A 25,733-nucleotide genomic window follows, 5' to 3' on the forward strand; every position below is an offset into this window, starting at 1 on the left:
GTCTCTTCTCTCATTTAATCTTGCAACCAGTTTCTTGGAAGTGCTAGTCGTAGAAACTATGATCTCTGACATAGAATTCTAATTAGAGAGACATTGGCGTGTATTTCTCAGTGTAGTTTTCAGCATCTGAAGTATCACACCTAGCACAGAAGCCCTGCAGGATGTGTGTTAAATATTGGTCTGCCTCTCGTCGTTTGCAGCCACCAGACGGTAAGGCTTTATCAGCGGTCATTTCAACCATTCCCTTGACTCCAGCCAGGACTTCACTGAAAATACTCCAAGTATTAAGTAGCTCTAAACTGAAAGAATCCACTCCATATGTCAATAGCCCATTCCAGTCCCCTCTCCAGGACTGCTCATGTCTTCAAAATATCTTCTTATATAAAATAGGTAACTAATAAGAACCTACTGTACAGCACAGGGAACTCTACTCAATACTCTGTAATAACCTAATGGAAAAAGAATCTAAAAAAGAGTGGATATGTATATATGTATAACTGATTCACTTTGCTGTGCACCTGAAACTAACACAACATTGTAAATCAACTGTACTCCAATAAAAATTAATTTAAAAAAATAAACATCTCCTTCGTCTCCAGCACATAAGGACTCGTTCACATCCAGTCCCGTGTTCAGCCTTGTGGATACAACAGTGACAGGGCAGTCATCGCCCACCTTCGTGGAGGCATTCTCCATCGGTCATCTTTTCTTATTCTGAGGATTACCACTGTAATCAAAAGAATGACATAAATTATTTTATTGTCTTTGCTAACAAAATAGGAAGTATGAAAAGAATAGTCCATGGCAACATTCCATAACTTTTTCATTGTGCCTGTAGGCTACTTTGGATATCAGGATTATTACCCACGTGGCAGGCCAGGTTACTATGAAGAAGTACCCAGGAACTATGACGCGTATACAGCGGGACTGAGTGAAGAGGAACAGCTGGAGAGAGCGTTGAGAGCCAGCCTCCGGGACCAAGGTAGGAGTTTTGCGCCCTTCACTTTATTTTAAAGTACATACCTCACGTGGTGAGATGTCTGATAAAGGACTATTTGCAGCAAATTAAACTTTAAATAGTTTATAAAAAGGATATGTAGACGAAAAAATGTGTGCAGAATGTGATTACAAAGAATGGGGTGTGATGCCATGTTCCTAGCAACCTAAGCTAATAAGGTGCCAGACTATGTATGTATTGTTAAAGTGGTTCTTTTTATAGGTCTGCTGCACTCAGTGCTTTGTCATTAAAGTCAAGGAACTTAAAAAAAAATTCTTAGGCGCATGAAAGAAGGAGTTTACTTTGAAATTCATATCTGTAAAGTAGGCTATATATCGCTGTGTATCAAACTGTTGGCCACAAGCCTTCCTCAAAATCACATGAATAGCTTGATAAGAATTCAAACTCAGGGTTACACTGCAGGCCTGCTGAACCAGTCTTCCTGTGGGCAGAGCCTAGGAATTTGTATTTTTAACCAACTTTCCAGAAGATTCTTTTACAAACTGATATATGAAAACCGCTGTATTTATTTTGCCATCTTTGTTCCGGGGTTTGGCTTATGAGTTTGGGTATTACCGTTTTAAAAAAGCAGTAAAAATCATCTATTCATTCAATAAACATTTATTAAGGTCTTACTGTGTTTCATGTACTGTGATAAAGAATACAGAAAGGTTAAAAAATGGAATCTCCCCCCGCCACCCAAAGTTCACAATCTCTGGTAGGGGAAATGCCTGCCAGATGCCGTAAGTAACCATAATGTCAGGTACCTACGAGAGGCTTAGGCCAATTGCTAGAGGCAGTGAGAAGGGGTGAGCTTTTCCTTAGCTAGATCTATCAGAATTTCACAGAAGAGGCGGCATTCGAGTTGGACCTTCAAGAATGTGTAGAGTTTGCAGAGGTGTGGAAGGTCTTTCCAGGCAGGAATCAGTATCTGCTCAGACACAGAAGCAAGCGGTGTGGTCATCCCACCTTCACTTTCGAGTGGAGCATTAAGAGAAGAAGGGGAAGAAGAGTGGGCAGCTAGGCTGGGGCCTGATCACAGAGGTCCTAGAATTAAATAGGCCACGTGGAAAATGGATCTGGTATATGATGTAAATGCGAGTAAGAGTTCTGCACAGGGGAGTGATGCGATCAGACCTGTGTATGTGAATCCGGCAGCAGTCATTTCACGAACAAGGACTGAGCACCTCCGGCGGGGGGGTACCAGGCATCACACCAGATGGTGGGAATACATAAATTGTGACTACTTGGTTTCTGAATTGAGGGAATACGGTCTTAGCAGCAGCAGTGTGCGTGGAGGGGGTGACCTAGGAAATGGGGAGGAAGAGATAAATTAGTACTTCTCAGGTGAAGAGTATCAGAACTGTGGTCTATCAGTCGTCTATTACTGGTTAAAATCACGCTGCCACACATGGCTTAAAGCAATACACATTTCTTCTTGCTCCTGTGTGTACGGGTCCACCGGGCCAGGCTTCCATGACCTCGGCTGGTGTGCTGAGGTGTCTGCAGTGGTCATCTGGGGCTGGCTGCTCTAGGGTGACCTCCTTCACATGCCTGACTGACTGTTGTCTGATGCGATGGTGGAGACTGGGCCGTACGTGACTCGTCATCCAGCAGGCCAGCCCAGGCTCGTTCACAAGGCCTCAGCACGAGGGTTCCAAGGGAGAGTGTGGAAACAAGTGAGACTTTTGCTGGTGCATTGTCAGTTCCGCTGTATTTTGTTACTGAAGCACGTCGTGAGACCAGACAAGATTCATGGGATAGGGAAATAGACTCCATCTCTTCATGGGAGGAGCTGCAGAGTCACATTGCAAAGGGGATGCACAGAAGGAGAGGTGGATAATTGGGGCCATTCTTGTAATCACTAGATTCAGTGGACGACTGGTATCGCAATCACTGAAAGCATGCCTTAGCCTTGGAACCCTAACCTCTGGGGGCAGGGCCCCGGAGGCTGTATTTTAACAAATTCTCAAGGTTAGTCCTGTGCCCACAGCTGCTTAATCACTCCCAGGTGAGACATGAAATATTCCTGGAGGTAAGGATATTATGTATTTAATTTAATTTGGAACAAGCCATGGTCTTAACAGAACTGTGGTCTGATTTGTTATCTTGGACTGTCCATTGCATGTAAATACGATATGCTGTCTTGGATGTAAATCTTAGAAATACACTAGGAATGTTATCATTGATAAAAATATTAATCCCAGTCTACCACACACACACAAAAAGTTAAGTAAGTCAGGGCAAACCTACTAAGCATGGACTTTGTACAAAACTTTATTTAGTACCACAAAGGGACAACAGGAGGGAATTTTTTGGAGCGATGGAATTATTCTGTATCTTGGTTGTTGTGATTGATACACAACTCTTTGCATTTGTCAAAACTCACCTAACTATATCCCACAAAGAGTACATTTTCCTAAAAAGGAATTTTAAAGAAGTAAATAAAAATTAACAAGAAACCAATGAAATAACTGGTAGCCTTGTAAAGATCATCAAGCACTATAAACCATTAGTTAAAAGGTTGTTTAGAAACCGGACATTGTATAACTGATTCACTTTGCTGTACACCTGAAGCTAACACAACATTGTAAATCAACTGTACTCCAATAAAAATTAAAAAAAGAAATGGGACACTCACATGGTGATAAAGTATCACCTCATAGAGGACATGCTAATAGGAGCGGGAAACAGAGATTTGACAATCACCACCTGAATCCAGCGATCAAACGTGGCGGCATTGTTGGTGGGAGGGCCTGATATTGTGTGTCTCCTGATATGATGCCATATGAGGAACACAGCACCATCTATGACATATTCTTACTAAAAATGTTTAGCCTGACTCTAATTAAGTCTTCCAATGTAAGGGGTCCATATACAGGAAATACATGGAATAGAGGAATAAGTTGAGAAATCAGATAAAACGTGAGGTTTCTACAATTCAGTGAGACTGGTCTCCTGGGGGAAAAGAAACCAACCAAACAGTATCATAAAAAAAGCAAGATGTGATTTTATATTAAAAGGAAATAACAAGCAAATATAACATGAGAACCTTGAAAAACTGGTTCTTATAAAAGAAAAATTTTGAGGAAACAGGAGAATTTTGTAGTTGGACTAGATATTAGATGTTATTTGGGAAATTAACTTTCTTTGGTATTATGGATAAGTAACAGAAGGTCCCTGATTCTTGGGAGATACCCACTGAAGTATTTAGAAGCAAAATAATATGTCTGCAACTTACTTTCAATTTTTAGCCGAAACAACTCTCTCTTCTCTCTCCTTTCCCGTCTCTCTCATTCTTTCGCTCACTCACTCCCCCACTTCATAAGTTCTACATTCAAATAAGTTTGGGAAACTGCAAACTGTACCCCCTTGAAGATCCAGAATGGCACTGTTATACTGACGATTCTAATTAGTTCTACGATTAAGAAACCAATTTATTAAATGTAATGTTTTCCAAACTTATTTGACCACAGAATTTCATTTTCAGTGGATGTTTTAAGAGCATATGGAACTAGTTCCAATGAAACTGATCTGAAGAGACTCCTTGAAGTGCATTATACACTAACGGGTGACAGCAAAGGAAATAGCTTTGCAAATTGTTTATATTAATTTCAATTTTATTTTCCTTAAAACACTTCATGACTGTCTTATTAAGAGTGAGAAACCGAGGAGACATTTTTTAAAATGGGCTTTATTACTTTTTAGCCTTTTCTTCTGGTGGAAAAATATTTGGTTTGAGTTTATTTTATAAAAGTTGACCATATGGTATGTACTATTTTGAACCTTACTTTTTTTCATTCAGTATTAGGTTGTAATCATTTTTTCACACCACTAAAATTTTTTGAACATACAGTTCCTTCGTATATTTATATATTTTCTTAAACTTTATACCTAAGTCAATCTTTCTTTCTTTCTTTCTTTCTTTCTTTCTTTCTTTCTTTCTTTCTTTCTTTCTTTCTTTCTTTCTGCAGGGGGAGGTATGCTATTAAAAATAGTAATTTTTATTCTATATTTGTAGAGATTATTATATACTTTTTCTTCTTTGGTCTATTGACATACTGAATTATTTTGATTTTCAAACTTGAAGCAGGTTTGTATTCTCAGGATAAATCTCACCTGGTTGTGATATTTTATGGACCATCCTGGTGAAAATGCCATGTGCACCTGGAAAGAATGTGTGTCCTGCTCTAGTTGGGTGGAGTGTTTTACAAATGTTAGTCAGATTAATTGAGTTGATAGTGTTGCGTAGATCTTCTAATCCCTATGGATTATCTGTCTACTTGTTCTATTGAGCACTGTGAGTATTTTGAATTATGTAGAATTACATAATTCTACATAATTACTCAGTGAGTAATACTGAGTGTGTACTGTATGGTCCCCTCAGTGCATCAAAGACTTCGAATTCCTCTAATGTTACCTTGTTTTTAGGGTGGGGGCTGATTTGCCAGAGCGCCTCTCAATGTCTGCTTGAACTTCAGTTGTAAGTCTTTGTGCTGTAACTGGGACAGGTACTCCATCCCCTCCACCGCCCCTCCCCCGGTGGCACACTGCTATTGCGTGTTAGTCTGTGCTTTTTAGTTTGGTGGTGGAGACCAGTGCCGGGGGTGCTCTGATTAAGCCTTAGTCCACGCGGTCACTGTGTCCCTCGGTTTGGAGGTGTGGCCATCTCAGTATCCCTGCCCCTCTCCCCAGTTTAGAGGGTGTTTTTTTTTTTCTCCTCTTCCCTTCTCTAAACTGCAGGAGGTTTTCACCATTTCCTTAAGGGAAACTTGGCTTTTGCCTTTCTCCCAGGCATTTAAGTCTTTTGTTCCTTAGGGACGATAGGGGAGAAGGATCTAGGCAGCCTTTCATGCAGACCTTTCCTGCAGTAGCTGCTGTTCTTTCCCTCAGGACTATGCCAGGAATGACAGAGGACAAAGGACACTTTCTCTGGGCTCACATAGGTCTTTTGCAAGGGCCACGTGAGGTCCTGAGAAGAGCCTGAAAGTGGGTGTGAATTCCTTTGTACTGCAGCCCCCAATATGTTCCGTGTTATATATTCTATGAATAGCATCTTGCTAGCTCGCACTCAGCCTTTAGCAGTTTAACAGTTTTGGCTGAATTCTTTTTATTAGTGTCCAATAGAGTCTGTCCTAGGTAAGCAAGTGTTCCTATGCTGTTTTAGACTTCTGTCTAGTTGGCTGCCCTACTGCCTCAGCTTTCTGTTGGGTTCAGGAAAAGGTATTGATTTGCAGATTGTCCAGCATTCATGTTTATTATAAGGATAGTAGTGATGCTTTTTCCAGTTTTCTACATCCCCAGTTTGAATCTGTCATTTACTAGACATAATCTGTCTAGTAATTTATTTATTGGCTTTTTTAAAAAAATATGATCATTCCCTCATGAAGTAGGTAGAATCTATAGTCCTTTTTTAAAAGGCTAGGTAAATGCTTAATTCTTTCTCTTTGATTCCCAGTTTTCAGAGTAAGAAGTTAGTGTAATAGTCATCAATAATACTGAGATTTGAAAGGGCCAACTAATAGAAATTCATTTGGTAGAATGCCAGTCCAGCAAGAGACATCCAGCACCAATTAGTTTCTTTAGTTCAATATATTGGAAGAGTAAATTAAAGAATCAAGGTAACAACTTTTTTAACCTCAGAATTTGCTGTTGTCATATTTCTTAATAGTACCTGGCCATAATTATAAGTCCTAAAGCTCATGCCAGGAATAATAATACCAAAGTAGCCTCTGTAGAAGAAATATCGGAATCCCTATTATTTCAAGAAGCCTGCACATTTACTACCATTAACAGAAATCTTGTCTTGTTCTGTTGGCAGTTTCAGTTCTTATAAAAGAATCCAAGAGGCAGCTGATACCACAATAATAGAAAAATTTTGGACGAGAGCCATCTCCTTTCTTTGAGTCAAAAGGCAGATGCCAACTAGGAACATTAGCTCGTTGCATTTTCCTCGCCCCTCTCCCCCACGTCCTTCCATGTATAATTTGTGCCCTTTTTTTTTTTTTAAATAGCCTGCCACCAAGTTCAGCGGGTGGCTGGGTACAAAGCTGTGTCCTTTTCAACTTCTATCTGCCAGTCTGGAGCATGTGTACTGGTTAAAACTGGAAATCCTCATGACATGTGGAGTAACGTGTGCTTCTTTTCTTAGACTCTTCTGAAAGGCAAATGGCCACAATCACACTTTGGCTCTCTTGTGAAAATCAAGCAGAGTTGTCACCCACTCCCCACATTGTACAGTTGGGGTTGCTGGCTAGCCATATGCGAAGCTGTGGTGGGACATACGACAAAGGTCTTGGCTTCAGAATGAAACTGGTTGTTCCTTTGTCTCTAAGTCCTTACATGTACAATTACCAGGGGAGCCATATTGGAAAAGAGTATCTGGGTTCCGCATTAATATCTAGGGCTTTTGTTATGAAAAGATCACTTGACAATATCTTTGAATCCTGTTTATAGGCATATATGTTCATAGGGACCAATTCAGATACATTTTAAATAAAAAAAAACAAAAAGAGAATTTATTTTAACTGCGTTACATATTTTGCTTTTTATTGAGGCTACACCAAGGTAAATAAAAATGACATCTGTCTTGTTTCTTTATTGTTGTATGAAAAATTTTGAAAAAAATGGAATAAATTATGTACATGTTCTTTTAATCTTTCATCGTGTGGTACAAAGAGAAAAGGATGGGAATTCAGTGGTCTGAGCTTCAGTCCTGGAATATCAGTGAACTAACTTTACGTGAGGTGTGAGTCACTGAATCTGATCAGACCGTTGTTTTATTATTATTTTTTATAATAAGAGAGTTGAACTGGGTCCTCTTCAAAGTTTCTTCCTTTTCCATTCTGTGGTAATGGACTGAGCAGGACGGGCGTAGCTAGAAAGAGATGCGGATATTGAGAAATGTCAGGAATATTGGCAAGTGTTTGTCATGTAGGTCTCAGGGCTGACGGATGAAAGATTTCTGGAAGATAAATTCACACAGCTGTCTAAGGGAGATCTAAATTGATAAATACATGCATTTGATGGTGGTATCTGCTTCAGTTGCATGATTATTTGAGCCTTCACTGGCCCAGTGCAGGCATAATGCAGTTGGCGATTTTTAACATATGCAAATGATCACGGCTGGCCTGCTTGGCTTTGCAGGCGTGTTGCAGGCCAGGACAGAGATGTACAGCTCATTCCGTGTGACCACTTCTTTTTTTAAAGTAATTTGGTGTGTTTTCCCCCAGGAAAACTTTCTCTGTAATGAAAAAGCGCCATCTGCCAGATTTCCTAAAAGCAGTTTCATTGCAGAACACTTCCTTTGGATTATAGGTTCTTACTCCCTTCTCTCTACGTTGGAGATATTCATTTCAGTGAGTAAAGTCTGATATTTGAGACTGTATCTAGATGTGAAATTGTGCATATAAAGAAATGTAAATACATGATGTTTCAAACCTGCAAAATAACATGTGAATATATCCCAGTCAGGAAAAGAAATAATAAAATAAGTGGACCAGAGTTCTGTTTAGGTCCCTATTGGGAAGGAGCAGGCTTCTGTTGAGGTTTTATACTTAAAAAGATTAACTGTAGCTCAGCCGTTGCTAAAATAATAGAGATAATGATACATGAAACTGAAACATATTTGAGAAATTAACATTAATAGTTCTATGTGAGCTTATAATTTTTCCTCCGCTACCTAACCCCACAATCACCATTTATTGAAAGGGATCATTCAGATGCTAATGAGTAGATTTAGCAATAAAAGTATAAACAAACCTCTAATGAATTAATTCCACCCACCCATGTCCCCTTCGTCTTCCCCCACACTTGGACCCTGTTTTGTGGGCTACCAAGTCTTGATGGTTTCGGAAATGTTACCTTGCACACTCGTCACGTTGCTCTGGATCATTATTCATTCTGTTCCTCAGCAAATTCCAATTGGAGCCCCTTGTTTGTGTATGGTACTGTTAAGCACTGCAGGGTACGGAAATGAGTAAATCTTGTTCTTTGCTGTCAAACCAAAAACACTGTTCTTTCTGCCGAACGACAGGAGATTTTAGTGACTGACTTCACTTCAGCTACCCAATATATTAGATTTAGGAAGGAGATGCAGTAACTTTTGAAATGAGCTGATCACTTTACTTACCCATCTATGAAGTTCTCTGCTTCAGCAACTATGGTTCCCTAAGTTATGTAAGAATTTTAGAGAATATCAAATTCACTAATATGATGATTTGGATACTCAAGTTATCTATACAGTTTTTAATCTCGAAGTTATTGAGGTGTATATTCAGTGTTTTATAAGATCAAACTTAATTGGAGAAAACTATTAATATAGGTGATTAAGAAACTCATCATTTCATAAAATGTTTTAATTAGGAAGAGAGATGTCAAATAGTGCTTTAAAATTATAGTGGATTTTACATTCTTATTAATCAAACAATTGAGGGTGTAAAGAAGTTTCTAATTCTCTGTGTTTGTACTAAAATATGAAACCAAACCAAACATTATCTTTTTTTTTTTTTTTGAGCTGAAGGCCCAGACTTTGAGACTTTATTTCATAGACTCAGTAGTTGATATTTTCAGTGAATAAAATTTTATTCTTTTTTATTTGAACCTTTCTAATTCCTTTCTAAGCATTGTAAGTACAGATAACATATACCACCTAAGTTTAGCATATAATTTTAAGCACATAACTGCAGTCTTGGGGAGGGACCTATTGTTTCGATCCTTTGCTTAATTTACTTAAATTACTTTTTAAAGTAGATAATGGAGAATGAGACAAGGCTGAACCATTTTCAAACATAACTGGCACTGAGAGTGACCTTAGAGGTCAGCATATCTGACACCTGATCTTACTCAATGAGGAAACAGACTCAGAGAAGTCAAGAGGCTTAATATCCCATCATTTATATCTCTGGCCCAGTTACTGTGGACGGTGTCCTGCCCTGGGGATGCTGTTGTGATGTAGGTTGGGTTCCCCAGGCATGAAGAGCCTGGGGGTCAGGACCTTCCTGGAAGATGCTAGATTGGATCCACATTTCCTTGGGCTCCTGTGTGTCCACCCTAGAGCAGAGCTGAACCCCTGAATTAGCTTCCGCGTTCGCCTTCCAGGCTGGCTGCAGATGGACTCTCAGCTTCTCCTACCGCAGGGACAGAGTCCTTCTGGCCTTCAGAAGGAAGGGAGGCAGGTGATGACGTGTGTGAGACCGCTCTGACGTGTGTGTGCTAACACCTGCTAGATGTGCGCTGTGATTGCCGTGCGGTTCTGCTTTTGTTTTGCCATGGAAAGAGGCAGCACTCAGCTCCTTTTCTGGAAGTCCTCCCTGAATTCCAGATGTCCCAGGGTGGACGGTGCTGAGGGCCCGAGACAGGTGATGATGGGTCCCTGAACTCGGTTATTATGGTCTTTTAGAATTTGGATAAGCATTTGTCCTGCTGGTTATAAAAGCAGAACATATTCACGCTGGAAAATGATCAATACAAATCACCAAAAAGAAGACAAAAAGCGATCCATAACCCCACCACCCAGAGAAAAACCACATCACATTTGAGGTGTATCCTTGCAGCTACCCATAATACAGGCACCCAGAAGAAACCACTGTAAATGTTTTGGTGAATTCTTTCCAGGTCGACAAGCAGTACCTCTTCCCTCGTGGTTACTGTGCTAGGAAGGTTCACATCCCCACACAGAACCCTACGAAATAAGCATTTGTAATTATAGCCATTGTTTTACATTGGGAAATAGAAGCACAGAGAAATTAAATGGCTGGCCCGGGGTCACATTCTGAGTGGTAAACACCAGGCAAGAAGGCCAGACTTCTCTATGCCCAGTCGGGGCCTCTTCAGAAAAAGCGCTTCTAGGCTGTCGTGAATTGTCAGTGATGGAAGAGACCAGCACGATTCTGTCTGTAGCCCTCCACATAGTCAGCCCGCATGGCCGAGCTGGAGTTATGTTTGTGTTTCGGGAGGAGGATTGGCCATTGCGATCATCCTGAAATCAGAACACTGAAAACCCTTTGGTAGGTGTGGTCACTATAGAACAGTCTTAGCTACATTTAAAAAGACAGTATTACTTGTAGAATGACAATGACATTTCTCTTACTGTGGTCCTCACATGATTGGCTAAGTTCTTTTGTTTGGTTGGGTTGTCTTTTTTTTTAAGCAAAAATTCCTGACATTAATTAAAAATTGTGAAATAAATAGTTTGTTTAGGGAAAGAATGCCCTTCTTACACAAGAAGCTTGCATCTCAGGTACCTAATAGAACACACACCAAAAAAATGCTTTCTATAGACAATCATAAATAATCGGCTGGGCAGTGATTTGTTTCTACCAAAAATCATAGCATATGAGTTTGAAAATACTGTTTTTACTATGGACAGTTAGTGACATTTGAATTAAGGATATTTGCATTGTTCATTTAAATAGGACTCAATTTTTCTTCAGTGGCTTTCTTTTTAGGAAAGAAAAGATTCATAACAAAAAAGAATAAATGTGCTTGCACTAAGTGTGCTTTAAGACAGAATTTTATGTTGAGCCACCTATCAATATTACACGTGAATCATTCACGTGAGAATTTTCACTGTCGTCTACTCAACCTCTTGAATCTCACTCAGAGGTGCACGTGTTCATCCGTTTTGTTGTGTTGTTTTGCTAGTGAGAAAAATCAAGTCATATGTTGGTTTCCATTTATTATAGAATCACAAATAGCTTTCAAAGTGGTCTAGTTTCATCACATGGCAGTTCTCCAAGGATTCAAAACTATTTATAATTCTGTTGAACTTCGTTATGGAGAGCCAGATGTGAGAGTCATGCATAATATATATTTATATATCTTCAAGCATCTCAATTAGGGACCAGCAATCTTCCTGTGTCACATCTGTGTTTTTTAAATCTACTTTTGTTGTAAGACAGGACCAAAATTGCACAGCGTTATTAAGATCGCTATAAATATTAAGCTGATTAAAATTACATTGTAATCATCTGCTTTGGAAAACTCGCAAATGGCCTAATCATGCCCCAATAGGAAATAGGTGAAATAAATCATGATCTAGAATAATACTTAGCCACTAAAAATAGAAGCAGGTTCACAGTGAGTCAAATGAGCAGGACATAGCAGTAGTCTTAGTAGAAACTCACTTATTTTTGTAAGACCTAGTAAATGTACTATAAAAAAGATTGGAATAATATTTAGCAAAATGCCACTCATCCTTATTTCTCAGAAATAAGATTATGGTGACTTACTTTCTTGTTTTGGCTTGACTCCATTTTCTAAAATGTCTGCAAAATCACGGAGAACCTTTATTAAGAAAAAATATGAAAACCTATGCATTGCTAAAAATATTCAATATTGACCTTCCTCTTCTTCGATATTCTCCACAGTGCCACCCCATTAAAGGCATCAGGTCATTTTTTGTAGAGAAATGCAGAGAAAACTACACCTCACACCTTCACCTCCAGCTTCTGCGGGCTACTTATGGTCTGTGAGAGTGTTGAGGGAGATTGTGCAGAGGGGAGTATCCAGACCAGGATCTCTACATCCTGTCTCCACTCTTCCTTTTTGCTCATTTCCTTCTTTCCCTTCTCATCTCTACTCCAACCTTCCAGGCTAAAGGTATCCACACACTTTGGGCAAGAAGACCAGTGGTTCCTGTTACTGGTAGCTAGCTCTCCCCTGGCTGCTACAATGATCTCTTTCTTAAGGGTTCCAGAACACACTGGATCCTGTCTTAGTTTGAGGCTGCTTTAGTGCCATGGCACTAGGCATTTCCATTTGACTTTACAGTTTACAAAAGTGAAAGCAGCATACATTTTATCGAGTGCAGTCCTTTCAGATCTGTTCTGCTTCATCTCACTGGAAGGTGTGAGGTGGTTGGCACTCAGAGGTTTGGGTCGCCAAGGAAAGGGGGAGTCTGGCATACTTTCTGGGGAGTCTGGCATTGCTTTCATTGTTACCAGAAAGCAGTGGGAGTTGACTCTAGAATCATCGCGTCCAGGATTCCCTGCAAATCAACCAAAACAACCCAAAACCGAGTCGTTTTTAATTTTCAGCTCAGTGAGACTAAAGGGAAACAGTTTGCTTTTGGCTCGGGTGATGCTGAAATAAAATGCAGCTTAGCCCACCGAGATTAAGGGAGAATAAAGTGTTTAATAGGTGTCTTCTAAAAGAAGAGACATCTGTATGGAACACCTGCTGTCTTCATTATAACTTTAAATAAGCTGCGTCTCTGGGGGTTAGCAGGGCCCTTCTTTTGGCACACTGTGCTGTGACAAAGATAAACTTTAAGCCCCAAGTAGTTTACCATTGTGTAGAGGATGCTTTTTGGCGAGACACATGGGAGTGAGGAGGGAAATGAGCCCCTGGCTTAGATAACTCAGGGCCAGCGAGGCCCATTTTGAGCAGAGCTTTGACACTGTGACACCTGTCAGGTTATGACAGTGTTTCCTTACCCCTTGGCAGCCCTAATTATTTGCTAATTATTATCATCTTAATGTTTTGTATATCAGGGAAGCATGGAGACAGTGCTTCTTGGTAAGTGGGTATAGCTGTTTCCTGGAATTCTGGGTTTCTTTGTATGCTTTGAGGAAGGGATCTGAATAGTCACTGCGCAGGCCTGTGCTGATGGCTTGTTTCTCTTATGCTTTTGCTTATTATCACAGGACCAGATGGCCTTGCATGTAGGGACAAGGGTGGGTAGAGGGAAAGAGCACCAAGGAATGCCTTTCTCGGAGAGCCTTTCAAACCAGTTGCCATTTTGGCAGTTTACAATCCAACCAAGAATGATTTCCATAAGCGGTAGCCGTGAAAAAAACCTTGTGGCCCCAGAAAATAATATTTAATCAGCGATGTGGTTCATCTTATTAGCCTGAGGGGAAAATAACTCACCACCAAATTCTACCATATTATATAGATGGGATTGTTTGAAACCCATATCAGAACATCTGCTGTTTTTTAACTGTGCAAACCTAATGCTTTGTCCCCCTAAAGCAGCAGCAGTTGTACAGCTGCTGTGTACCCTGTATCTCTTAGACCTTGACACCAGACAAGGGGACATCTTCAGAGTTAATGAGCAATTAGGATGTTCTTTCCTGTCAATTAACTGGCAGAATAATGAGATCAAATGAGCACTGTCCTTAAAAACACCCAGACTTGTGTTTTCTAAAAAGGGTGTCTCTTTCTCTGCTGTTTTAGTTACATGAATAGACAAACAACTATTTAACATGGAAACAAATTAAATATTGCACCTACAGCAAACAGAAGAGAGAGGTATACAGACAGGATACTATTTATTCTAAACTCAGAATTCACAGGTTTTCCTCTTGAGTGGCTGTAATGACGTCATAACATCTGTTATCACCTTCATTATCTTAAAGATTGGCAGGCAAATATTTAGGGAGTGAGCATCCTTTCTCATATGAATGAATGTATCATATCTAAGTTTGAGACAATCGAGGTATTGATCCTAAATTTGAATTAGTGGGCTCCAGACCATGTGCCATCTAAGGATTTTGGTTTTTCCCTGAATGTGATGAGAAGTTAGTGAAGGGTGTGAACAAAGGGGCAAGGGAAGCAGAGAAAATGGGTAAAGGCCCTGAGATGAGAGGGTGGCCCATTGTAGGTACTGCGATGGTTGTGGCTGCAATATATTTTTCATTGTCGGACCAGAGTGGCAAGATGGGTGGGAATCAGGTTGTGAAAGGCCTGGTATGTTGTGTTTAAGGGTTTTGTACTTGACCCTGGAAACAGGGGAAACCATTGAGACTTTTAAGTACGGAGGGCAGTAAGATGAAATCTGGATTTTAAGCTCACTCTGATATGTGTGGGGATTGGGTTGCAGGGAGAGAGATGGAATTTGAGTGAGTTCCAGCACACCAGGCACCATTATAAGTGACATGTATGCATGTTTAGTGTGTGTGCATGTGTATGCACATGAGTGTGTATGTGTGTGTGTGTTCACTCAATCCAGCAACCACCAATGCTGTGTTACTGTTTACCCATTTCAGAGAAGAGACTAAACCGAAGGAAGGCAAACTGAGGTCCCTTAGCTAATAAGTGACAGAGCTGAGATTTGAGCACAAGCTGTCTTGGTTCCAGAGTCTATGTACTTACTCATGACATCATTTTGCCTTTCATATTGTATTGGTATGGTCATCATCATAATAATTTAATTAATAATTAATATAATTAATAATCTAAATGCTACTCGTATTTTACTAGCTTAGTGAACTTTTTTGTGTATTCATACTCATTCCTATTGGAATGAAATTAGAAATTTTAGTGAGTTAGAGTTTTCTGTAAAATATTCATCAAAAAGTTTCAAATTAAGTTTTTCAAATAGAGGTTATTCATGTCTTCTTGGTCAACTTTAAACTTCCTATGGGAATTTCTACTGCAGATTTCATGGTTGAGTGTTTTCAGGGCCTTCAGTGGAGACCTGTGAAAGTTTAGGGAACATGAAATCCCCAGCTGTTTTCCAACCCACAGGTAACACTCAGCTAACAATAGATAGAATATTCCAATTCAATGGAAAGTTAGAAAAGACCATATTAAATGAAGGAGAGTGGACTTTTATGAAAGCTACAGCTCAGTGACATCAAGGAGAATTAAGTTTATTCGAGCAGTGACCTCACTTGATTTCTGAAAAAAGAATAACCATTGATGTGCAATGTGTTTCAGTAAATGAATCGTGGGTGCCTCCAAGGCCTGTAAGACAATGAAAGGCCAAGCATATAGTTAACTGGCATTTGTTAAGTAACTAGAGGAGGGGTTTCAGAGATTTTGGTAGTTCTCAATCCTGGCTTCCTGTTACAATCACCTGGGGAGCTTTTAAAAATTATCAGTGCCTCTTTTTCCCCTCCGAGAAGGCGGCGGAGGCTGACCCTACAGTCATGGCCAAGATGAAGGCTCGAGACCTTCGCGGCGAGAAGGAGGAGGAGCTGCTGAAACCGCTGGAGGACCTGAAAGTGGAGCTGGCCCAGCTACGCGTGGCTGAAGTAACAGGCGGCGCGGCTTCCAAACTCTCCAAGATCCGAGTTGTTCGCAAAGCCATCGCCCGTGTACTCACCGTCATTAACCAGACTCAGAAAGAGAACCTCTGGAAATTCTATAAGGGCAGGAAGTACAAGCCCCTGGATCTGCGGCCGAATAAAACGCGTGCCATGCGCCGCGGCTCAGCAAACGGCGAAGAGAACCTGAAGCCCTAGAAGCAGCAGCGGAAGCAGCGGCTGTACCCGCTCCGGAAGTACGCGGTCAAGGCCCGAGCATCCAGGTGTCAATAAAACAAACAAACTGGCCAAAAAAAAAAAAAAATCATCAGTGCCTTGGCCCCCAAATAAATCAGAATATACAGCTGGTGGGGCAGGGGTGAGGGCAGGTGCACAAAGACAGCAGCGTGGGCCCAGGTCCTGGGATTGCTTTATAAGTTCCCCTGGTGATTCTCGCAGGTCTTTAGGTTTGTTGTTGTTATTTTTTTAATTTATTTATTTATGCCTGTGTTGGGTCTTCGTTTCTGTGCAAGGGCTTTCTCTAGTTGCGGCAAGCGGGGGCCACTCTTCATCGCGGTGCGCGGGCCTCTCACTATCGCGGCCTCTCTTGTTGCGGAGCACAGGCTCCGGACGCGCAGGCTCAGTAATTGTGGCTCACGGGCCTAGTTGCTCCGCGGCATGTGGGATCCTCCCAGACCAGGGCTCGAACCCGTGTCCCCTGCATTAGCAGGCAGATTCTCAACCACTGCGCCACCAGGGAAGACCCGGTCTTTAGGTCTTTAGGTCTTTAGGTGGGGAGTTCCTTGAGGGCCACGGAGAGAGGTTCCCATTTCTCTCTGCATCGCTCTTAAGAAGCTCTAGCAGAAGACAATGGGTACTTTTTTTTTTTTTAATTGAAGGTACAGATAGTACCATCCATTTTAGTAGTTACCTAGATTTCTAAATTCTATGTAATTTTTAGAATATTTGGAAAACCCGTATTGTGCCACGTATGAGCAAGGTAGCCATCTCTCTTCCCCAAAAATGAAGATAAACAAAAACCAAATTCTCTGCCTTCAGGGAACTTAGTCAAGTGGAAGAGAGAGGGAGGAAGGGTGGAGGGAGGGAACTAGGAAGGCATCAACAAAAATAGCTATTATCTGGGTGAAACTGTTGCTAATCAAAGAGAAGGGTGACTGATGGTTGGGAATATTTAGGAATGGGATGGGTGGATGGAAAGAAGGAAGGAAAGGTTGTGGATGGTTTCCTAATATGTTTCGATGACAAGAAAAGAAACAATTAAGACCGACTTATTTCACATACGAATTCTTATTGGAAATCATGCAATTAAGAAATTGTAAAATAGGATGTTTGTTTTTTGTCTATTCTGTTCTCTAGACTTGTTTTTACTGATGAGGAATGTTAACATAAACATAAAGCAGTGAGTTTTAATGATTATTGCTCATAGTGTGCTTTCTTTTTTAATTATTTTGCCTTTTAACATGTTTCTGATTACAGAGGAATGAGATTCTTTTTCAGGCCTTCTAGTGGTTAGGAAATTTGCAATTCACGAAAGCACCAATTAGAGACGATTATAACCTGACGGCACGACTGCCATTTGAGGAGAGCTCAGCTGACGCTTTCAGCAACTGTGCAAAAAACCTTAGCCTAAGAGCCCTGCGGCAGCGGTTTGGCCTTGTAAGAATTACAGAGTTCTTGTTAATATAGTTATTCTTAGATTATAACTCTGTAAGAGCCTTAGAAACGGCCTGGTCCTAACCACCTTGTCACACTGCACCCGAGAAAGAGAGGGTGTTGGCTAGAGCCACACGGCTTAACCGTCCCTGAGCCACTCCTGGAATCGGCATCATCGTACTCCCCATTCAGAGCTGTTTTTACCATATCCCCCAAGTTCATTTTTAAGCATAATATGCAATCAAAAAAATAAACGGGGTTACTCGAAGAGTAATAATGCACATTCTGACCATTCCTACTACATATCCCCCAGTACCTGTCAGTAAGATCCTTTGGTACCTGCATTTGCTTCGAGAACTATCTAGTGAGCAACTAGAGTAGAGGGGGGAAGATCTATCCTTTAAAGTAAGTTTTAACGGGTTCCAGGGAGCAGCTTGGAGCAGCTTGCTTTCTGACATGACATTGGGAACTCCAGCAGATTTTCTGGCATCTTGCATTTAACCGAGCTTTCTTGTGAACGGATCCAGAACATCCTACAACTAGATTTTCTTTTTATGCACTGATTATTTTGTTGCTATGGAGTTTTGGCCAGATTGATCTTTAAGGTATCGCATAATTTTTAAGACAAAATTAGGAGTCACCAACTTACATTTTATTAGTCTAGTTTTATAACATTTGTACAGAAATGGATTTTTAATTGAAATCAACTTTAGCATCGACATCTTGCTGCATGCAGAAACATTAGCTTTTTGAATTGGGAGGGACCCTCGGAGATGCTTCTCATTCATTCCCTAAAAGCTCCCTGCAGCCTCTGTGAGTCGGGCCATCTTCACACTGTCAGAAATGTGTGTCTCTGGAAGACCTTTTAAAACAAAGCATAAAACGAGAATAAGTCTCATTTTTGTGGACCGTTGCCAAGTTGGTACTTAACAGGATTAAAAAACTGATTAACCGGCCTTAATTTAAAATTGTCTTACGGTAGTTATTTTATGGTAGTTATCAGGTAAAGTTTAGCCAGCCGGAACAAGCTTTGCCTATCAAGAATTTGATGACTGTGTTTTTAAATATATGTAAAGGTGGGGGGAAGGAAGAAAGTAGGAAGAGCCTCGAGTCTGTTTCCCCCGTGGTCTGTGATGAAGCCCTTTGCAGCCTGGCTTTCACGCCCTGACACAGTGTGGGCTTCGCAGCCATTCAGGCCCCAGTTGGAATCCCAGCTGTCTTTCCTTCACCAGTGAACAAGGTAATTAGGGGATTTATGGGGATTCTGTGGCTGGGGAGTTAAACCCTCCTCTTGGGGCTGTGGTGACGGCCGCTTGAGACAGGGGGTGAGGGCACCCTTCCCAGAGAAGGCCCTCGATAGATCCTCTTCATTTCCCTTTCTCCTCTTTCACGTGTGCTCTCTCCACTTATCTTAGGTCACTTACTAATATTTTTCTTTTGGCATTTATTTCAGTGTCTTAAGATTTCTCCAAAAAGATAATAATGGTAATGAATGCTTAAGCACTAATATTTAGCAAGCCTCTTTTATGTACCAGGCACAGCAAGTACCTTTCATGCATTTTTTTAAATTTACTTTTTACAAGGACTCATGAGGTAGGGCACAGTTGAAGCTTAAAAATTAAATGTAATGGGCCTGGATTCATACCTCGACTCTATCTGACTCCAAAGCACTGCGTCCTGCTCCAAGGATCTCGTTCTTGGAGCTCGAAATTCTGTTTCTGCTGCCATCCCAGGTGATGATTATGAAAACCGTAACAGCCAGCACGTAGCTTGTGCTGGGCAACTGCTCTAAGCCCATTATATATGTTGACGTTTAAGGCTCACCACAGCCCTCTACAATTTCTATTGCTGTCCCCATTTTTCAGATGAGCAAACCAAGGCACAGAGAGGCTTAATAACTTGTCCACTTACCCAAGGTCACATAGAGTTAAAACTGGGTCTCAAACTCTAGTTCTTAATCCCCCAGCTGTCCTTCCCGTTTCACGTAAGCAGTTCTTTTTTTTTTTTTTGCCTTTTTTATTTGTTTATTTATTTATTTATTTTATTTATGGCTGTGTTGGGTCTTCGTTTCTCTGCGAGGGCTTTCTCTAGTTGTGGCAAGTGGGGGCCACTCTTCATCGCGGTGCGCGGGCCTCTCACTATTGCGGCCTCTCTTTTTGCGGAGCACAGGCTCCAGATGCGCAAGCTCAGTAATTGTGGCTCACGGGCCTAGTTGCTCCGCGGCATGTGGGATCTTCCCAGACCAGGACTCGAACCCGTGTCCCCTGCATTGGCAGGCGGATTCTCAACCACTGCGCCACCAGGGAAGCCCCCGTAAGCAGTTCTTAAAACTTGTTTTTCACTAGATTTCAGAGTAATCAAAGACGAGACAGGAACTCTCTCTTGCTCACCTTAACCATCCCTGCTACTCTACTTTTCCAGTAACTTGCAGAATTTTTCCCTTATTCTTGCTACAGTCCTCCTAAAGTAGTGATATATTGAATATTTCGTCCAAACGCTAAACCAAGAGTAATGCCTAAGCAAGGAAGAACAAATTCATTAACTAGGAATCCATTTACAGTCAATCCCCAAGGCTCATTGTGCAGTCAGTGCTTCTGCATCATTTAGAGTTGCTAATAAATGAAAGTCTTTGCATCTTTCCAAGTGTCTTCATATTTACCAGTCTCGTATTTTACCATAGGAAGCGGCTTCAACAAGCATATTCATGTGTTGACAGTTCTAATTAATACAAGTAATTAGTCCTGACAGTAGAACTGTGAAAAGAAGACCCATTCATAAATTTGCTAATTATGTCACTCTGCTCAGAATTTAATCGCAGTCTAGTCTTTAATCATTTCTGTATATGGGCAAAAGGCCAGCTAACTAAATTCTTCAGACTTTCACATTTACTTCTGATAAAGGAATTTTGTCAAAATTAATTTATCATTGGAACTTAATATTCCACTATGCAGGAATTGGTGAAGAACAGAGCTCCTTCTGGAGAGAAATAAACAGGAGAATGGGAAAAACCAGGCAAGGAAGGAAGGAGGTAGGAAGAAGTCATCAAGGGCATCCATATGCTTTCTTACATATCTAAGTCTACAAGGTTTTGTGTACTAATATATTGATGTTTTTCTAAAAACTAAGGTGGTTTTATTTAGGCTGTTGGTATATTTATGGTACAGAAAATTTGAGGACAGTTTGTTACTTGGATCCCAAGTTGAGCCCTCCTCTCTCTGATGTAAGCAGCGTACATTTGCAAGCATGTTTGTTCTGGAGCAGGGTTTTTCAGCCTGAGCACTATTGACACTTGGGGCTGAATAACTCCTTGTTGGGGTGGAGCCGTCCTGTGCATTGTGGGATGTTGAATAGCATCCGGCCTCTACCCACCAGATGCTCGTGCACCCTTCCTCCCAGTTGTGACGGCCAGAAATATCTCCAGACATTGCCAGTTCTCCCTTAGGGGGCAAAACTTGTTGAGAACCACCGCACCAGAGGGTAAGTTTAGATGATAAAGAATCAGGTAAACTTGTGTATAGGACACTTACATAGAATCAGTTATAGCAAAATCAATAAAATAAAGCACATCCCTTGGAAGTGATTTCGTGGTATGAAATCCAGATTTGGAATGATATTCCTTGAATTTCAGTACCTCCTTCTTACCTTTTCAATGTAAAGGTCCCTCTGGTTCTCTTTGATAGCAAGTAGGGTGGCACTTGGTACCTTGGTAGTAGAGTGGTTGTATCTAAAACTCCTTTGCTTCTTGTGTTAAATACACTGGGCTCTTAGCTTTCACGGACTTAGTATGTAGTGTTTCGACCACTTTTAGGTGACCTGAACCTTCTGGGTACTCAGCTGCAGGTGTTCTTTGTTCCCCTTTCCAGTTCATTAATTCCTTCCCTTCTTGTCTTGCTTGCCTCCATCCGGTGCTTGGATGTCCAGTCTTTTGTTTCAGTTACTCTCTTACACATACCTCCCGTGCCCCTGATGCTCAGTCCTCCGTCCACCTATGTGGAAAAAACCCACAGACTTAGATGAGCCCAGCCACTAGGCTTCTCGGACCCTGCACCTGGCAGCTGAGCCCAACTGGAGAATGTGCCCCAATAGAGCAAACTGAGTCTATTATAAATGATATCAACATCTCACCTGTCCTCGACTTCCCCCCAGAAATAGAATCCACCTGTAGGTAATGCCCTCAGCGTCCCATGATGAAAACTACAAACTTACCTGTATCCACCCCCATACTTCACTTGTCCCTCCTGACAGCTGGGCAGGGAAGTCTCTTTCCTCTTACCAAAAGCTAATCCTTTACCTGTCCTAACTTCTCAGGAAAAGCTGTTGTTACTGATTATCCCCCTTTCCCTCTGTCTTCAGCTTTTGAGTCCTTACCAGATCCTTCCTGTCAATATAGAAACCTACTGGAGTCTCTTTCCACACTCATCCCCAAAGAGAGAGAGACCAACAGCACAACTGCCTTTCACTGACCACCTTTCCTCTCCACTTACGGTCTGCAGAGTCTCCACTTCTTCAGTCGTGCTGCTGCCCCCCTTTACTCTCATGAAACAGTTCTAGCCAAGTTCCCCAGCGGCCTCAATGTTGCTAAGGCCCGGAGACACTTCTCTTCCCCAGATGTACTTAACATAACTATCCACTCCTTGAAACCCTCCTTTTTCCCTCCCTCTTCCCCCCTGATGCCTACCCTCCTGGATTTCCCACTACTGCTCTGACCTCTTTCCTTGGCCTCCTTTGCAGGCTCACCCCCCTCTACTCTACCTTGGAATATCGGTTTTCCTAATGACTTCATTCTTGGACCTCTTTTCTTCTCTTAAGGCTTTAGTTACGATTTATACTTCAAATTTATCTTCTCAGCCCCAGATCTCTTTCTGAAATTATATCAATATATAAATGAACTCAAGGACATCTCAAATGCAGCATGTACATACCTTTTCCACCTCCCCAACTTGTTCCTCATCAGGTGTCACCTCCTGGGTGTTGTCAGTAACCAGGTGATCTTGATGCTAAGTCAAAACATGTCTCAAATCCACATCCCCTAGTCTGGGCCACTGTTATGACTGGACAGTAGGAGGTGAGGACGGAGAGGTATAAGAGCCAGATCACACAGGGCCTTTTAGGCCAGCGGAAGGACTTCGGTTTTTCTCTAAGTGAGATGGGAGCCATTAGAGGGTTTTGAGCACAGAGTATCATAATTTAACTTAATTTCTTAAAGGCTCACTGGGGCTACTGTGTTGAGAATAGTCTGTGGGGCAGCATAGTGGGGTGAATGCTGACCCCCAAAAGAGCTGTGCCCCCAGAGCCTTAGAATGCAACTGTATTTGGAGTAAGAGTCTTTGCAGATGTAATGAAAGTAACACTGGCAAGGTGAGATCATCCTGATGAGGGTAGGCCCTAGACCCAATGATAGGTGTGCTGATAAGAGAGAGAAAAGGAGAAGATAGACACAGAGGGATAGGCCATGTGAAGACAGAGGCAGAGGGTAGCAGCAGGAAGACCAGTTAGGAGGCTGTTGCAGTAACCCGGGCAAGGGAGGACCACAGCTCCCACTCGGATGGCAGCCGTGGAGGAGATGCATAGCGGTTAGCTTCTGGATACATTTCACAGGTAGAGCAGGAGGATTCTTTGACAGAATGGTGGTGATTGTGAGAGAAAGAGAAGTGAAGGGGGAATAAAGTGTGGGGCTGAGGGCACTGGAAAGTTGGAGTTTCCATTAACCTTAACATGCAGATAGAGCAGGTTTGCAGGGAAAAAATGGAGTTCAGTCTTGGACCTGGAGAGGGTGACAAGTTTATGAGAGTTCCATGTGGGGATGGAGTAGTAGTTCTGTATGAGAGCAGATGACAGGTATGGTCTGGAAATAAAAATTTGGTAGTCATCGCCATGATATAAATGGTATTTAAATTCACGAAAGTGGGTGGAATCGCCAAGGGAGTGAGTAAAAATGGAGAAGAGGATCAAAGCCTGAGCACTGGGGTCTCCAACATAAAGAGGTCAGAGAGAAAAAGAGGTACCAGCAAAGGAGAGGGAGAAGAAGGAACCAGTGAAGCAGGGTGGAAAAACTGAGACAAAGAGAGCAGTTGGTCCTAGAAGACAAGAATCTTTTTCTAGGAGGAAGGAGAATCCATCTGTGCCAAATGCCCCAGTGGTCCCAGGCAGATGAGGACTTGAGAAAGGATCCGTGGATTTAGCAACACGGAGGTTAGCAATAGCCTTGCCAGGAGCTGTTTCGGGAAGTGAACAGTTGATGGTGCAATATAGACCCTACTTTTGTCCTTTGTTCCACCAGAGTTAAAACAGAGGCCCTGAGCTTCTAAAGGCTTTGAGCGTCTTAATCCCCACCCCCACCCCTGTGAAAGAATAAAAAGAAGGATTCTGATGACTCACGTAGTCTGCGCTACTGCTGCTGGGTTCCCCAGCCTTAACCAGTGTTAAGTAAATAAATCCCTGATACTACTCATCCTAAGCTACAGAGAATCGCCCACATGAGAAGCGGCCTCATCACAGAGGAACGTTTGCCTTTGATTCAGACCATCTGGCCTTGTGCTTTTTCAGTGTAAGGCTAATAATGGAAATTACTGTTTTCCCTGCCTATAGTACCTGACGTGTGTTTGGAGGGGTTTCTCCTAGAGGTCCCTCTCAGTGGCTCTAGAGCAGCACTGTCCTGTAGAACTTTCTGCAGTGATGGACATGGTCTTTATCTTCAGTGTCCAACATGGTAGCCACTAGCCACATGTGCTAAGCACTTGGAATGTGGTTAGTACAACGGAGGCACTGCTTTTTTAGTTTTATTTAATTTTAATTGATTTAAATGTAAATAGCCATGTGTCCTGGGTGAGACCCAACAGTCTTTAGTTCAACGAGCTCTGCAGGGGATTCTCTTATACACTAAACAGAATGGTTTCCTGTGTTTAGAGCTGGGCCCCATCCCCAGAGTCCCTGACTTAATGGGTTTGGGGATGGGGTGTGAGAATTTGACTGGTTAACAGGTTCCCAGGTGACACTCTGATGCTGGTCTGGGAATCACTTTGAGAAACTGATGTAGAAAATGGACCACCTCTTTGTGAGGTGACCCCAGATCCCCAAGAGTGAATTCCGTAAATGCCACATAACAAATATTTCAAGTCAGGATATTCCCAAATGTACCCTGTGAACTTCATGAAAATCTTGCTGTTTTCTCATGATCCAGTAACAAGCAGTGCCTGACTCATTGAGGAGCTCACAACTGTGGGAGCTGAACCAGCAAGTCTGAAGTCTGTAGGGCAGGCCTTCGGGAAGGGTGGGCTGGAACTCTGGGACATGTGCTGAAGTTGCAGTTCATCAGTGGAATTTCTTCTTTGTTGAGGAAGCTTCAGCTTTGCTCTTAGGGGGATTTCAGCTAATTAAATCAGGCCTACCTAGATTAACTAGGATAATCTCCCTTGAAGTCAACTGATTAGAGACTTAATCACATCTACCACATACTTTCAGAGCAACACCCCAATTAGTGTTTGATTGAATAATTGGTAACTGTAGCCTAGCCCAGTTGATACATTAAAAGATCATCCTGCTTGGAGATTTAGTGTTCAAGGATCACATCTTGAAAGGTGTGGTATTTGTTCTGGTCCTTGAAGAATGGGAGATTCTAGTCAGTGGGGATAAAGGGAATAGGTATTCTAGAGAACATGACTATTAAAAATTATCAAAATAAACAGTAAAAAAGATGCCAAGACAGGAAAGTACAATTGGTATTTGCAGAATGGCTAGTTGTTGCTATATGACCTTTCTCCAAACCTCAGTTTCCTCATCTAAAAATGGGTTAAATACTTGTCATGACTGTCCCCCAGAATGGAATGAGGTGATGTTTGAGGGTGCATTTTGGAAACAGTAAACACTGTGAATGCTAAGGTTATTTTATAGCAGCGTTGGTGGTGGTAGTATTCGTGTGTGAACTTTGTGTGGTGAAAGAAACCAAAAAGTTTGAGCCTGATTGTTGTGGGCTCTGTCTAAAATATGTGTCTTTAATTTGGGGGGAAAAAGTATTTAGTTCCAAATGGATTAATAGGAAATAAAAACGTCCCTATATATGCAGTCATACCTGATTGCCGCAAAGATGCGGT

The 25,733-nt window shown here is 41.6% G+C and overlaps 2 protein-coding genes across 6 annotated transcripts in view; both read left to right on the forward strand.

Annotated features, from left to right (window-relative positions):
• The window catches only part of RHBDD1 (rhomboid domain containing 1), a 118,984-nt gene that overhangs the window by 65,349 nt on the left and 27,902 nt on the right, over window positions 1-25,733 (forward strand). For all 5 annotated transcript variants that reach the window (XM_036858331.1, XM_036858329.1, XM_036858333.1 and 2 more), the window contains exon 6: window positions 839-982. In XM_036858331.1, the coding sequence (XP_036714226.1) occupies window positions 839-982 (144 nt within the window). The remainder of the gene's footprint in view (window positions 1-838; window positions 983-25,733) is intronic.
• LOC118898238 (60S ribosomal protein L35-like) lies at window positions 5,986-16,188 on the forward strand. The gene is made up of 2 exons (XM_036858334.1): window positions 5,986-5,990; window positions 15,847-16,188. The coding sequence occupies exon 2, from the start codon at window positions 15,874-15,876 to the stop codon at window positions 16,186-16,188; it is 315 nt and encodes a 104-aa protein (XP_036714229.1). The 5' UTR covers window positions 5,986-5,990; window positions 15,847-15,873.

This window comes from Balaenoptera musculus, chromosome 7, assembly GCF_009873245.2.
Source record: "Balaenoptera musculus isolate JJ_BM4_2016_0621 chromosome 7, mBalMus1.pri.v3, whole genome shotgun sequence".
NCBI lineage: Eukaryota > Metazoa > Chordata > Mammalia > Artiodactyla > Balaenopteridae > Balaenoptera > Balaenoptera musculus.

Excerpts from the sequence above, each read along its gene's own strand:
- LOC118898238 (XM_036858334.1), top strand. The coding sequence starts at position 15,874 with ATGGCCAAGATGAAGGCTCGAGACCTTCGCGGCGAGAAGGAGGAGGAG.